Raw genomic sequence first — 16,272 nt, forward strand, 5'->3', positions numbered from 1 at the left:
GCCAGGAGCTCTGGGGTCGGGAGCAGTGAGGCAGTGCGCCAGGCCCCAGTGAGAAAAGCTAGGACTGCTTGCACTGCGGGCCCGAGGGTGAGGGACCTGGCCCACGAAGGGCCAATAAGCAGGACGCAGCCCCACTGGGTGTTTTATCAAGGCCTTGGCAAAGACCTAAAATGCATTTCCTATTCATTTCTGGATATTACCCTGACAAGTTTTCAACATGACACTGTAGAAACATGGCCCTGAAGTGACTTGGCTTTAAACAGATTCCAAGTGAAGGAAGCTGGTGGTGCCAGGAGGTGGCTGGGGGTGAGGGAACCCTGGGAAGAGGGTGGTATGAGAAATGATGAGCTAGAGGCAGGCTCAGGAGGCAGCAGGAGGACGGGGAGCGAGAAGGGGCTTCTCCACGGCTCCCACCTGCTGTCTCCACTGGTGGAAGCAGGTCCGACTGAGTGTCTGGGCCAGGAGTCGGGCAGCCTGTCTCTGCAGAAGCTGGGGAGAGCGTGCGCACAGGGGGCTGTGTGCCCAGTGCAGCCAGGTGCCCACACCTGGAGCCCCTGTGGGCGGTGCAGGCTCCAGGCCGAAGTGAACCATCCTCCCACCACCAGGAGTCATCCTGGTTGAAGCCAAGGGCCTCCTGCCCCAGACAGGGGTGCCCAGATGCCTCAGTAGGTCACCCAGCTCTGACAGGCATGGTTCACACTGAACCAAGTTCTTTGCTGAGCCATCTTCCACCCGGAAGGCCGGCTTCCCCAGCCTTCACTGAACACCCAGAAGGGCAGCCTTGTGCCCGCAGGACTCCAAGCATCCACAACAGAAGCAGTAAGTGCTTCTGGAAAGACCTTTCCTCCTCGCGATGCGGTCTCCTGGCCCAGACAGCCCCGCCGCACAGGGGAACTCGGGGGGTTGCCGTCTGCCTCACCCTCTTCCTGATGCAGCTCAGATGGTGCACCTTCCACCGGGCCACGGCCTGCAGCAGCAGCTGCCGGCGGTAATGCTGCGCGACCCTCTCCATCTGGACCCTCTGCTGGGCTGCGCTCCAGCTCCGGTCCCTCCAGCGCCGAAACCATATCCTGAGACAGCCTAAGGCGGGTCGGAGTCAGTTTGCTCTTTTGGAGGAAGTATCAATATATGGACGACTATGCAATGGTGAAAGTTTAGAGGGTGGAGAAGGCTGTGTGGGGACAGAACTAGGGTGTCAGCCCACACTCGGTGAGACACCACGTGTGGACGGTAGCCACCCTGGGAGGAGAGCTCCGGCCACCCACCTTCAGTGACTATGCACTCCCTGACTGGAACCAGATATGCTGCTTACCACTGGGCCCTCCAAGGACCCCCCGCCCCCAGCCATAATCCTGTGCACAGCGACCACAGGTGTGCCAGGGCCCCAGCGGAACTGCCCACAAGATGCTGCTGGGCACATGAACGAGAAGACCCTGGGTCTGAGGGAGTGGGAGGCAGTGGCCCCATTTTCCAGAGAGGAAAATGAGGCTCAGAGGCCCAGGCAGCCTGAGACAGGCTGGGGAGAAGCAAGGTGTCTGCTGGCCGTGTCCTGCCCGGGCTCCACAGGCAGGCAGGGGCCACACCCTGCACTGCATCTGTGTCACCAGATTCTCTCTTGAGGGAGCGAGCACTCTCTTCTGGTTTTTTTCCTCTTCTTCAGCCCCAAGAGAAGTTTCTTTTAGAGAAAACAGAAGAGAGCTGACCCCAAGGCACAGAGGCCAAGATGGGGTTGTCCTCCAGGACCTGCCGGAGGTGGGCAGGGAAAGCCACGTTCACAAGCTTGGAGGCGTTAGCACTAAGTGCTGAAATTTCCCAGGTCCTGCTTTATGCGGGGATATCTTAGCCTCACTGGACCCTCGTGATCAACTCCAGAGGCAGGTACTATCATCCCCATCCACAGACGGAGACACCAAGGCTGAGAGGAGGCCGTGCCCGAGGTCGTATAGCCAGCAGGCGGCCCTGCCTGCACCTCTCAAGCACCGATCAGCGTGAGTGTCCACGACTCTGTCCTCCTGCACCACCTAGCCCAGCCCTGGACCGCTAAGGTGTGCCTGAGACTCAGAGGCCTTAATTAAGCCAAGACATGGTCCCACAGGTACTGACTGCACATCTGCTGTGTGCTGACAACACAGTGTCTTCTCACATGGTCTCCCCGGTCCTCTGTACCAGCCCTAATGGACACAGCGAGCCCAGGGCCAGCCACGTGCTGCCACCCCGTCTAAGGAAAGCTGCCGCCTGCAGGCCAGCGGAGGGAAGAAGCTTTAGCTGTGTCCTGTGCCTATCACCTCCCCACCGTGGCCGCCTGACCCAAACTGGAAGGCCCATGCAGCGCCGGTGCCAAAACTCTGGTCCAAGCAGAGGCCAGGGACGGGCTGAGCCCCTCGGCATCTTTCCTGGGAATGACTAGAAACACAGCCCTGGTTTCCGGGGCAAGGGGCAGCCTGAGGACACAGAGAAGCATGCTGAGGGCGGACCAGGTGCGGGATTCTGGACCCCAGGATTCCATTCAGGGGGAAGCAGGATCTGTGTTCATCAACACAAGAAAATAGTCAGAACCAAACCTAAGTGGATTGTCCTGGAACAAATGCTATTAAGCCAATTTAACAACGTGGTCCGTTTTCTCTCTGGTCTGATTTAAACCATTTCCATTTGTTTTCTCATTTATTCTAATAGGAGCTGCCTCTTTAGAGCATCAGACTCCCCGCAGCAGAGCCAAGGGCCTCTGTTTCCACGCGTCTCTTGAACAGAGGCTCCATCTGGACCGTTTCCCAGGCTGTTTGTACGGCAGGTCACGGGACTACCTGGTGCCAACCAGGCAAGTCCCTGCTCCCTAAACGGGCAAGGAAGCGGACTCTGACACGACGGGGCTCACTTGACAAGCAGCCGCCGCCTTCCCATCAAAGCGCCCCACCCCGGCAACCCCCAAGTCCCCCGTTCCAGCTCCGTGTCTGCATTTCTCTGTAGGTCTCAAGCCTTGGTCTTTCATTTTAATATAAACTGGTTGGCAATCAGTTGGGAAGAGAAAGTGAAGATGTACTGGACTGAATAGTTACTCCCTACCAAGTTCACGTCCATCCTGGAACCTCAGAGCTGATGTTATTTGGGCAGAGGGTCGGTGCAGTGCAGTAACTGACAGCTAAAGTGGGCTGGGGCTGGGCCCTTAATCCCGTACGACTGGTGTCCTTCTAAGGAGAGACACAGATACACAGGGAAGACAGCCATGTGACAACAGGGCCGAGGCTGGAGTGACCTGAGGAACAGCAAGGATTGCCGGGAGCCACCAGAAGTTGGACAAGGCAGGAAAAGGGGCCTCCCCTAGAGCCTTCGGAGGGAGCACAGCCCTGCCGACACCCGAGTTTGGACTCAGAGAACAATTTTCTGTTGTTTTAAAGTCTGTGGTCCTTGGTTACCTCAGCAACAGGAAGCTAATACACATGAGAAAGAGACAAGAGACTGAGGGGAAGCACCTTGGGAGAATAAAGAAAGCTGTGTCCTTCACAGGCCTCTCCTCAGCTTCCGGGCCCACTTACCCCTATTCAGCGCCACCTGGGCGTCCCTGACAGCCTGGCCCTCCTGCTGTCGGTAGTATATCTGCACTGACACTGCCTCCCGCCACGCGATCAGGACCTATGGGCAGAAGAAGAATAGAGGGGTGATCACGGCATGTCCCGACTCCCCGGGGTCACCCCAGCTCTGCAGGCAGCTCCTCGTGGAATGAGGCCAGGTGTACGGCACTCACACACGTTCCAGAAAGCGCCCGCCATCCGCGCAGATGGCGGGCAACCATGCCCAGCACCCTCGCTGGAAGCCCTGTATCTCAGGTGACGGGACCAGAGGAGCTAAACTTCATACCATGTCACGAAGAAGTCAAGTCCTCACGTGGGCTTTCATTCTACTATTTGTTAAATGGAAGCCTTACGTTTCAGGCACTTTCACATATGAGGTACATACGAAATCACAGTAGCAGAACACAGTAGCAGAACCAGAACACAGTAGCAGAACACAAATCACACGCCTGCTCCCCAAACAGTCACGAACTGAATCCCCCCACAAAGGCCTCCTCCCTTCTGAGCCCTGAAGCCAAGCAGAGTCCTGACCGTCCTTCCAGGGGGAGGGGACACACATGCTGGCCTCGGAGCATTCCTGAGAGCAGACTGCACCCTGACCATGTGTAATTAACACTCATCTGTGGAGGCTCCAAAGCTGTCAGCACCAGTCCCGGCCTGCCAGTGCGGGGCTCCCAGCGAAATGCTTTCTTCTAAAACACCCCAGAGTCCAGGGACCACCTCTGTCATGTCATTTGAGTCTCCTGTCTAGTGACACGTCTTCTTCTCATAGCCATGTCCCTCCCCCAGCACGTGGGCCCAGGCCACACCAAGTGGCATTTTGGGGGCCACTTCCCAGCAACAATGACCAATGATCTCACATTCCTGGATGCTCTACAGAAAGCCCGCACAGTCATGAATCCCGCAAGGCCGATGAGCAGGATGGGGGAAAGGGGGCACCCAAGCATCCTATGCCCACACAAAGGGACAGAGGTGTGGTGACTTACACGATTTGTCCCAGCGGAAAATTCCATGTGTGTGGGAAATACTGGTTCTGGTAAGAGCTGGTTCATACTCACTACATGCCATGCTTTTGTTTTAACGGATATTGGTCCATACTTCAGTACAATAAACGAATGAAGAAACCCACCTGCGGGCACAGCTGTGTGTGGTGGAGAAGGGAGCCATCTCGTTTTCTAGGCTCCTCATTCAGCTCAAACCTCCACAGCCACCCCCCACGCCACCCCTCACAGGAACACGGCCCCCACCCCCTGGTGACCAGCTGGCTTGCCAGGGCTCACCTTGGAGCACAGGGTCCTTCTGTAGTGAGCTGCTGCTCGAGAGGCTTTCTTTGCTTCGTCCGCTTGGGCCACGGCATTCTCTCTCCAGCGACGTAATGCACCCCTGTGGTACATGGGGGGACAGGGTGACATGGATGTGAACAGTGTGAGGCTCTTCAGCCTGGTCCTGAATTGAGGTCTCCCTGTGCCCAAGTGTATCTGTCGCGCTGACAGCCACGTTTACGTTGACTCCACACCCTGCACACGGCTGAGCTGCTCTGTGCAGGTGCCATGGGAGCACCACAGGCACTGCAGTCTCGTGCATTCACGCACCACGGGGAACGCTAAGCCGTTTCCAGGTGACGATGACACAGGTGATGCATCCATGATAAGAGAGGTGGAGACGGGGAAAATGGAGGAAGGGCACGGGCAGCCTGGAACAGCATGTGCTGAACAAACACAGAGGCAGGAAAAGAAAGAGCGGAAATGAGGGAGGGAGTAGTTTAGAGATTGGCTCAGCAGGAGCTGCGGGACAGGCTTCGGAGGCAGTGGAGCCGAGGGGTATAAGTGAGTCCACGGGTGTGAGAGACACAGATGGTCCCAGAGGCTGGGACAAAGGCCTGGAGAGCCGGGGGTGGGGGGACTGACTGGGAGCTGAGAGGAGGTGAAAAGGCGAATCCTGCAGGTCTGAACTGGGCAGGGAGAGGCGCTCAGATGAGCAAGACACGCAGGAGATGGCTCAGCTGCTTCCCAGAGGCCCTGCTCTGCACACAGTGTGGGTGCAAGACATGAGGGGCCCAGGAAACAGTGCTTGCTGTGGAAAAGCCAAAGCCACGCTCTGAGCAGCACGAGGCAGCCAGGCCCCATCGCCTGGCCCTCGTCAGGGCCCCCAACCCACCCGGGTCTGCAGTCTGTTCCCTGTTCCTCAGGTTGGGCTGGGGCCATGTTGACTCACCGCAGCAGCCGCCTCTCGTGCCGGCTCTCCCTGGCTGCCACCTCCTGAAGGACGCTCCGCACCCGGCTCTGGTAAACCTGCAGACGACCAGGAGGACTGGAGGCTACCCCAGGCCCACACCACTCCCCACTCTCAGGCAGCCGCAGAGGTACAGGGGCTGTGATGCCCAGAGCGCTTACCACAGAGGGCGGGGAGCGGGCAGGAGCCCACCCAACAACAGGGAGATGACTTGCTAAGCTCTCACCTGGTGAGTCCAACCACTGGACCCCTGACAAGGAGTCCCCCTGGTGGTAAGGCTGGTACCCTGGGCAAGGATGGGAGAACTTAGCTCTGCAGTTTAAGACCCACTGGCCAGGGCACTTGCCCTGAGTCTTGTGGAATTATTACTCTGTTTTGGGAGGGGCAGGAAGAACAAGGAAGGGAAACAAAGCCTCCAGAATCCCCCTCCCTACCAGGCAAGGAGATTTGGAGGAAAGCAGCATCTCCTACCCCCCAGGTCTGCAGCGCCCTGTACAGCAAGGTGTGCTGGCGATGCAGGTCGGCTCGCATCAGCTTCTGCTGCTCGGCACTGTGCAGGGCCAGGCGCTGCGGACACAGGAGACAGCTGGCTGCTGTGGGCCCAGGGCCAAGGAGGGCTCGGACGTGCCTCCGTTTCACACTTCGTTTGGGGGAGCTTGGGTAAGGTGCTTATTAACCTCCGAGCCCCAGCATCTGCCTCTATAAACGTGCTCCTCTTAGGGGTTTGTGAGGCTCACAGGGAGCAAGTGCCTGGCTGCGGGTAAACGCTGACCAATTTCAGCTTTAACATTTTTCATCCTGAAGAGGATGCCTGTGACCAGTTAGATCAGGAACTTTAAATTCAGAGCGTTACGGAAGAACAGCCTGGCAGCTAACAGAACATGGAACTGTGAGCCAATCATCTCATGAAACCAGGTTAGCACTGCACCTGCACCCTGGCCTCCTCCCCACACTCAGAAGCAGGTGGTTTCCGAGGGACCGTGGAGGAGACCGTATGTTCGCCCTGAGCCTGACACATGGCTCCACCTGCCCATAACCCCACGCGGGCCGCACTTGTGCCAAAGCCTCACCTCCCTCCACCTGCTCCAGGCCCAACACAGGAGCTGTGCCGCGTGGAACCGTGCAGCCCGTGCCCTGCCCGTCCTCCTGTGGGGAGACAGTCAGTGCTCAACCCAGGTCCTCCAAAGGCCCTCTCGAGGGGTACTCCTTCGCAGCCCCTGGCCCCTGCTCAGTGGTTCTTCAACATGGACGGGAACCAAGACCCTTTCAGAAGAGCTGCCAAAGGATTTAGGTTCTCCACCCAGAAAAGCACACATAAAATCAAATTTTTGTGGACAACTTCACAGGGCTCTGTATTCGTGTGGTAATAGGTAACTGAAGAGGAGGTTAAATGTGGCCAGAGTTTGAGAGGTGAGAGACCCTCAGAGCATGAAGTAGATCTAGAGAGGAACCAAGGCAGGATGACGCCTGCAGGGAACACAGGGGCACCTGCCCTGGCCCCTAACCACATGGCGAGGTAAAAACTGCCACGACCTGCCCCTGGGCACAGTTGCTTCGAATGGGCCCCAATCAGTGAGCAGGATGTAGCTGATGGACAGGACCTAAGATCCACAGGCACATCTGACCAGCCGAGTTCCTGAGTCCAGAGATCCATGTGGTGCCCCAGGAGCCTCTCCCTACAGCCCTGGTCTTGCTTAGACTGTTTCAAGTTGAATTTCCAGAACTTAAGACCAGAGTCTACACTAACACGACCCCTCAGACTGATGCTCAGTGCTGCTACTACAGTCAAAGCTGCCCTGACCTGGGAAGGGCTTCAAAGGCAGAAGCGGCCACTCACTCTGTTCTGAGCCCTCGGGCACTCTCTCTCCAGACACAGAAAGCCTTCCTGAGCCACCTGAGGCGGTAGTGGGCACAGGCCACTGCTTGTCGCTGCCGCTCCAGGCGATGTGCTACTGCTTGCTGGCACCACATGGACCAGGACCTCCGCAGAAACTGCCGCTCTGCGTGGAGTATGGCCTGCGGCAGGGAGAGATCAGAATGGGTCAAATAGGAGGCGACACAGAAGCCAGGGAGTCTGCAGGCCACAAAGGATGACCAAGGCAGAAGAACTGGATGTGCAGGAGCTGCTCTGGCCCAGAAGCCATCTGTAAACTCCACTGACAAAGGAAACAGATGCCCAGACCCTGCTCCTGCCTCATGAGTCCTGGTCACAGACAGGTCGCCCTTCAGGGTGGGTCTGGGTCTGGATAGCGTCCTAGGAGGGGAGGCAGTGAGTGCAAAGGCTTGAAGCAGGTCCTCCCGGTCCCAGTACCTCCTAGGGGAGAACCACTTACCATTCTCTCTGCCAAGCGGTGTTCTCGATGCTGAGATACCTTCTGACACCAAAGTGCAAACAACCGCTTCTCTAACATCACCCTAAAAGAACCCAAATGAATAAGAGTAAACAACTCCAAAAGAATGAGAAGTTCCAAATAATTGGATTTTTTCTTTTATACGCTTCCATTAAGAGCGAAATAAGCCTAGGTGGGGAGGAAGGAAAGCATACAATAGACAAAAACCCCACAAATGATCCAACACATTCCACATTATTTCTGGCCTCACCCAGACGGTACAAAAAAGACTCAGACTTTGAGACCCTATTTCTTCATCCACCCCACGTTGAATCACCAATGGTGCTCAACGCTCACAGTGAAAGTCTTTCCAGTCCATGCTGAGCAGCCAGGCTGCTGCTATACAAATTCTTGGGGGAAGTAGTTAAAAAAACAGATGCCAGGGCTTTCCTGGTGGCGCAGTGGTTGAGAGTCCGCCTGCCGATGCAGGGGACACGGGTTCGTGCCCCGGTCCGGGAGGATCCCACATGCCGTGGAGCGGCTGGGCCCATGAGCCATGGCCACTGGGCCTGCGCGTCCGGAGCCTGTGCTTCGCAACAGGAGAGGCCACAACGGTGAGGGGCCCGCGTACCGCAAACAAAACAAAACAAAAAAAACAGATGCCAGACCCCCAAAGCTGAGCTGGGCCCTAGGAAATGGAATTTTAAACAAGTATTCCAGGTGAGGTGAAGAGAGAGACAGGTTTGTCACCTTTGCCTACTTGCACACCATAATGACATCAAAACCTGCAAAAGCAGCACTGGGATGACTGGTCAACAGCCTGCAGGGGATGTGTCTCGGCAAAGCCATCAGGACTGACACTGTGGGACAGAAGAAGACGGCTCCCCTGGCATTTAACCCATCAGACACACCACTCAAAACACTTCCAACCACGACACAGCAACTGGTCCTAGGCCTGCCCTCCAGCCATGTGTATTACAAAATGGGACAAGCTATATGAAGCACCTGCTTCCAGGCACTGGGCAATAGGCAATGCACACGTGATACTTAAGAGATGGGAAACATGCAAGGTTAGCCCCTTGGCTGCCCAGGCCCTCTACTGGGGGCAGTTTCTGGGCACTGGGGGCAGGGGAGGGAGTCCAAGGAGAGCACGACAGTCTCACTGAGCTGAGGCAGAGACTGGAGTTTGAGACCAGAGAGGAGGAACTGGGTGGACATGTGTGGCCTTCCCAGGCCTGGGCGGTAGTGACCCTACCCCACCCCCAGGCACGCTCATGGACACCTTGTGCCCTCCACAGATGAGGCTGCACAAGCAGACTCCATGAGCCCTAGCAGAGCAGCTGCTGCAGAGCTAAGAGATGAATGGAGATACCAGAGGTTGGACAGGGCTGGGAGAGGGAGTTCTGGCCTAGTCAGAGTGAAGAGACCTCCCTGGGAACCTCAGACTCAGAAAGCCTAGGCCCTAAGAATAAAAGTCATGCCCTAACCCTGAATACAAAATCAAAAAAGACCCACATAAAGAAAGAATAAAACCACACTGGACAGGATCAACAGGAACCACCAGAATAAACATGAACCATCACCTGCCAGAACAAAATGCAACACATTGAAAAGAAGCTGAAAATAATGACCCAAATGTTGGAATTGGCAAACACTTAAAAAGAGCTATTATATGTAAGTTTTGTATTTTAATGAAAAGATGAACAAACTTAGTTACCAGACAGGGACTCTCATAAGAGAAACAAACTACAAAAAAAGAACTAAATGGTTTGATGGTTCCTCAAAAAGTTAAACACAGAATTACCACATTGATCCACTAATTCCACTCCTAGGTATATAGCCAAAGGATTAAAAGCAGGGACTCAAACAGGTGCTCACAGAAGCGTTATTCACAATAGCCAAAAGGTGGAAACAACCTATCTATCAACCTGACCTATCTATCAACACATGGATGGAAAAACAAATTGTGGTATGTCCATACAATGGAATATTATTAAGCCATAAAAAGGAATGAAATTCTTACATGTGCTACAATACGGATAAACCTTGAAAATGTCATGCTATGTGGACTAAGTCAGGCACAAAATGACAAATATTTTATGGTTCCACTTACGTGAGGTACATAGAATAGGCATTGCAGAGACAGAAAGTAGGTTAGAGGTTACCTGGGCTGGGAGTAGATGAGAGTGAAAAGTTACTATTTAATGGGTACAGAGTTTCTGTTTAGGATGATGAAAAAGTTCTAAAAGTGGATAGTGGTGATGACTGTATAATATTGTGAATGTACTTAATGCCACTGAATTGTGTACTTGAAAATGGTTAAAATGGTAAGTTTTAAAAAAAATTATCTTAATGATTCAGAGTTTATTTCAGTGGACTATTAGAACTGAAAATAGATGCATATGTATATATACATGTTTTAATTTAAAAGTAAATGGAAAATAAAGCCAAACAAATTGAAGAGGAAAGATTTGAGGAGACTAATCAACTAAGCATCTTGAAAACGTAACTTCTCTTTGAACTAAGAAATATTATATCCTTTTGGCAAGTCTTTCCTTTCAGTATAATAATAGCTATTAAGACATATAACTTATTTATTTTAGGTCCAAGAGACATTCACGGATTAAGATTAAAAGATAAATTCTTTCCCATTCCTCTCTTCTCCACATTTTCCTTCCATTTTCTCAGCTTTTATTTTACTGTCTGCTGTGATGCTATGTGGATAATTCATTTTTTAAAAAAGAATTTATTTATTTTTGGCTGCATTGGGTCTCTGTTGTGCACACAGGCTTTCTCTAGTTGCGGCGAACGGGGGCTACTCTTTGTTGCGGTGCACGGGCTTCAGTAGTTGTGGCTTGCGGGCTCTAGAGCGCAGGCTCAGTAGTTGTGGCACACGGGCTTAGTTGCTCCGCGGCATGTGGGATCTTCCCAGACCAGGGCTCAAACCTGTGTCCCCTGCATTGGCAGGCAGATTCTTAACCACTGCGCCACCAAGGAAGTCCCCCACAACTCATTTTTGACTGAAATACTTCCAACTATCAAACGATACAGTAGACAAAAACACCAATTGACAAGACAATTAATTACCTTTACAGAAATCTTGCCACTTTATACTGAAATATTTAAAATCATGTTCTTCACACCAAAATGAAACTAATTTTATATTTTTAAAAAATTAATAATTACAATTCCTCTTTGGTTGTTTCTTTTGTGATTGTAATAAATACATAAAATACTGAGCAAACTTCACCTTTTAAAATATAAAATGGTAAGTTTTATGTTACATGTTTTACCACAATTTTAAAAATAAAAGGAAGCAAATGAAAATCCCAGAACTGATAAGTACCGTATCTGAAGTAGAAAAGTCACTGGATGGGCTACAAATTAGAAACTGCATAAGAAAGACCACTGAACTTGAAGACAGATCAAGAGAAAAGTATCCAATCCAAACACCAGAGAGAAAAAGGGAAGAAAAATATTGAACAGAGCCTCGGTGACCTGTGGGACAATATTAAGTGGTCTAACATAGTATAATTTGAGTCTCAGAAGGAGAGAAGAGCAGATATAGGGTAGATAAATTACATGAAGAAATAAAAGACTTCCCAAATTTGGTTGGAGTGGGGGTGGGGTGACACCTCTGATCCAAGCAGCTCAGTGAACCCCAAGCAGGACAAACATAAGTAAACTACACCTAAATACATCACACCCTAAATGCTGAAAACCAAAGATTGGTAAGAACATCTTAAAAGGAAAGGAAGAGAGACAGATTACATTCAGGGATACAATACAAATGACACGTGACTTTTCATCAGAAATAATGGAGGTGAGAAGACAACAGAACACTGTCTTAAAAACACTTGGACTGATTCACTTTGTTATAAAGCAGAAACTAACACACCATTGTAAAGCAATTATACTCCAATAAAGATGTTAAAAAAAAAAAACAAAACAAAAAAACACTTGGAAGTGAGGGGATGGAGAAAACAACTCATTGTTCCGTAGCCAGGGAAAAGTCCTTTAAATATGAGACAGTGAAATGAGCATAAAACAAAAGCTGAGATGGTTCATCTCCAGCTAACCTGTACTCTATAAAAATGCCAAAGGAGGGCTTCCCTGGTGGCGCAGTCATTCAGAGTCTGCCTGCCAATGCAGGGGACACGGGTTCATGCCCCGGTCCGGGAAGATTCCACATGCTGCAGAGCGGCTGGGCCCGTGAGCCATGGCCGCTGAGCCTGTGCGTCTGGAGCCTGTGCTCCGCAACAGGAGAGGCCACAACAGTGAGAGGCCCATGTACCGCAAAAAAAAGCCAAAGGATCTTCTTCAGGATGAAAGGAAATGATACAAATAAAACCCACAAATCTACAAAAAGAAACAAAGTACACCAGATATGTAAAATATGTGGGTAAATATAAAAGACTATATTTTTTCTTCTCCTTATTTTAAAAAAATAATTCTGATTGTTTAAAGCAAAAATAGTAACATTGTATTGGGTAAAAAGTATTGTAGACACAAAATATATGACAACAAATACCATCAAGATAAAGAGGAAAGGAATTTTACTATTTTTATGTTCTTACATTTAACATGAAGTAGTACAGTAGTGTTCTAAATAGGGCTTCCCTGGTGGCACAGTGGTTAAGAATCCGCCTGCCAATGCAGGGGACACATGTTCGAGCCCTGGTCCAGGAAGATCCCATATGCCGCGGAGCAACTAAGCCCGTGTGCCACAACTACTGAGCCTGTGCTCTAGAGCCTGTGAGCCGCAATTACGGAGCCCACGTGGCACAACTACTGAAGCCCGCACACCTAGGAGAAGCCACCCCAATGAGAAGCCTGCATACTGCAACGAAGAGTAGCCCCCGCTTGCCACAACTAGAGAAAGCCCATGTGCAGCAACGAAGACCCAACACAGCCAAAAAAAAAAAAGTATTCTAAATAGAGCTGTAATAAGTTAATGATGCATACTGTAATTCCTAGAACTACTTTAAAAAATACAAAAGGTAGACCCCGAAAAGCCAAAGCAATCCTGAGAAAAAAAGAACAAAGCTAGAGGTATCATACTCCCTGACTTCAAATTATACTACAAAGCTATATTAATCAAAACAACATGGCACTAGCAGGAAAAAAAAAAAAAAGACACACAGATTAATGGAACAGAATTGAGAGCTCAGAAATAAATCCACACATATATGGACAACTGATTTATGATAAAGAAGCAAAGAACATACAATGCAGAAAGGATAGTCTCTTCAAAAAATAGTGTTGAGGGCTTCCCTGGTGGCGCACTGGTTAAGAGTCCGCCTGCCGATGCAGGGGACACGGGTTCATGCCCGGGTCCGGGAAGATCCCACATGCTGCGGAGTGGCTGGGCCCGTGAACCATAGCCGCTGAGCCTGTGCTCCTCAACGGGAGAAGCCACAACAATGAAAGGCCCGCATACCGCAAAAAAAACCCAAAAACAAAATAGTGTTGAGAAAACTGGACAACCACATGTAAAAGAATAAAACTAGACCACTATTTTACAGCACACACAAAAATTAACTCAAAATGTATTAAACACTTGAATGTATGACCTGAAACCATAAAAATCCTAGAAGAAAATACAGGCAGTACAACCTCTGACATTGGTCTTAGCAATATCTTTCTGGATACACCTCATTCAGGCAAAAGAAACAAAAGCAAAAATAAACAAATGGACTACGTCAAACTAAAAATCTAGGTAGAAAGAACAAAATAAAGAGCTTATATCAATTAAAGAAAAATAAACAAGAAAATTAGCAAAAGTTGGCTTTTTAAAAAAACAAATTCTTAGCAAGACTGATCAAGAAAAAAAGAGAAAACACACAAATTACCAAAATCAGGAATGAAAGTGGTGGTATCATTCCAGATTCTACAGACGATAAGGGGCACCTTTTTAAATTAAAAAAAGAAAAAACAGAAACTCTAGGCCCAGATAATTTCACTAGGAAATTCCATCAAAAATTTAAAGAAATAATACCAACCTTAAAAAGTCTTTCAGAAAATAGAGGCAAAACATTACAAGAGAACTATAGACCAATATCCCTTGTGAAAGTATATGTAAAAAATTTTAACAAAACATTAACAGACCAAAATCAATATGTAAAACGGATAATACATCACGACCAAGTTGGGTTTGTCTCAGGAATACAAGGTTGATTTAACATTTGAAAACCAGGAAAACTATATGATCATCTCAGTAAATGTGGAAAGAGCATTTGGCAAAATTTATCCACCATTCATAATAAAAACAGTCAGAAAACTAAGAATAGAAGGGAACATTCTCAGTCTAATAAAGGGCATCTATAAAAAGCTAATGCCTCAACAGTGAAATACTAACTACTTTTGTTTTCCCCCTAAGATTGGGAAAAAGACAAGTATGTACCCTCTTATCACTTCTATTCAATACCTTATTGGAGATCTTAGCCAGTGCAATAAGAGGGGAAAAAAAGCATACAGACTGAGAAGTATAATTAAGTTACCTTTGTTTACACATGACATGGTTATTTATGCAGAAACCCTATGCAATTTTAAAAGGAAGGAAGGATGAACTAAAACTAGTAAGTGAATTTAGAAATTTAGAATGGTCATGGAACTCAAGGTATCGACTGTACTTCTATATATTAGGACAAACAATTAGAAAATGAATTTTAAAAGTAATTCCATTTACAACAGCATCAAAAAAATTAGATATTTCGGAATAAATTTAACAAAATATATACATAACTTCAATACAAAGTTACAAAACACTGCTGAGAAAAATTAAAGAAAACCTATATAAATGGAGGATGTACCAAGTTCTTTTTATGGGAAGTCTCAATATGGTTAAGATATCGAATCTCCCCTAAATTGATCTATACAGATTCAGTGTTATTCCAAACAAAATCCCAGGAAGAATAAACTGATTTCAAAACCTGCTATAAAGATACAGTAATCAAGATAGTATCTTAATGGCATAAGAATAAACACATTAAACACATAGATAAATGAAACAGAAAAGAAAGTCCAGAAATAGATACAAACATATATGGCCGGGTTTCCCCGGCGGCGCAGTGGTTGAGAGTCCGCCTGCCGATGCAGAGAACACGGGTTCGTGCCCTGGTCCGGGAAGATCCCATGTGCCGTGGAGCGGCTGGGCCCGTGAGCCATGGCCGTTGAGCCTGCGTGTCCGGAGCCTGTGCTCCGCAACGGGAGAGGCCACAACAGTGAGAGGCCCACATACCGCAAAAAAAAAAAAAAAATATGGCCAATTGATTTTCAACAATGGTGCCAAGGCAATTCAATGGGGGAATGCAAATCTCAAGAAATGGTGCTGGACTGCATGTTGCAACTAAGAGTCCGCAAGCCGCAACTAAGAAGTCCTCATGCCGCAACTAAGAAGTCCGCATGCTGCAACTAAGAAGTCCACATGCTGCAACTAAGAAGTACGCATGCCACAACAAAGATCCTGTGTGCCACAACTAAGACCTGGCACAGCATGCATGCATGAATGAATAAATAAATATTTTTAAAAAAAAGAAATGGTGCTGGAAAAAACTGAAGAACAGAAAAAAAAAAATCCTTGACTCCTACCTCATACCATATACAGAAAAAAATTCAAGATGATCACAGACCTAAATGTAAATGCTAAAACTAGAAAGCTTCTGGAGAAAATGTAGGAAGATATCTTTTGAGATCTTGGAGTAGGCAAATTATTTTAGAGAGAACCCCCAAATCGCTAATTATAAAAGAAAAAAACTGAGGAAATGGACTGTATTAAAAAATTTTTTAAACCACCACAATATAATTTTTCTACTTTTAATTTTTATTATTATTTTTAATTTCTTTTTTTTGGCCGCACTGTGCAGCATGTGGGATCTTAGTTCCCTGACCAGGGATTGAACCCGGGCCCCCTGCACTGGAAGCACAGTCTTAACCACTGGACCACCAGGAAAGTTCCCCTGGACTGTATCGAAATTAAACACTTCAACTCATCAAGAAAAAAATATATATATATATATTAATTCATTTCAGTACATATATAACCACCTACTTTGCTCTCAATTAAAAAAAATACTGTTAAAAAATGGAAAAGCAAGCCACACACTGGAAGAAAATATTTTTAATACCTAGTCCAATAAAAGAAA

The 16,272-nt window shown here is 48.7% G+C and overlaps 1 protein-coding gene across 19 annotated transcripts in view; it reads right to left on the reverse strand.

The window, feature by feature from the left end:
* The window catches only part of SFI1 (SFI1 centrin binding protein), an 84,770-nt gene that overhangs the window by 4,192 nt on the left and 64,306 nt on the right, over nt 1-16,272 (reverse strand). For 15 of the 19 annotated variants that reach the window (XM_067700156.1, XM_067700158.1, XM_067700157.1 and 12 more), the window contains 9 exons: nt 8,132-8,213; nt 7,636-7,814; nt 6,869-6,944; nt 6,270-6,365; nt 5,781-5,857; nt 4,847-4,949; nt 3,531-3,627; nt 920-1,080; nt 415-489 (listed from right to left, as the gene is read on the reverse strand). In XM_067700156.1, the coding sequence (XP_067556257.1) occupies nt 415-489; nt 920-1,080; nt 3,531-3,627; nt 4,847-4,949; nt 5,781-5,857; nt 6,270-6,365; nt 6,869-6,944; nt 7,636-7,814; nt 8,132-8,213 (946 nt within the window). The remainder of the gene's footprint in view (nt 1-414; nt 490-919; nt 1,081-3,530; nt 3,628-4,846; nt 4,950-5,780; nt 5,858-6,269; nt 6,366-6,868; nt 6,945-7,635; nt 7,815-8,131; nt 8,214-16,272) is intronic. The other 4 variants (XM_067700167.1, XM_067700161.1, XM_067700160.1 and 1 more) reach the window with 4 other exon arrangements.

The sequence above is a fragment of the Pseudorca crassidens genome, chromosome 12, assembly GCF_039906515.1.
Source record: "Pseudorca crassidens isolate mPseCra1 chromosome 12, mPseCra1.hap1, whole genome shotgun sequence".
NCBI lineage: Eukaryota > Metazoa > Chordata > Mammalia > Artiodactyla > Delphinidae > Pseudorca > Pseudorca crassidens.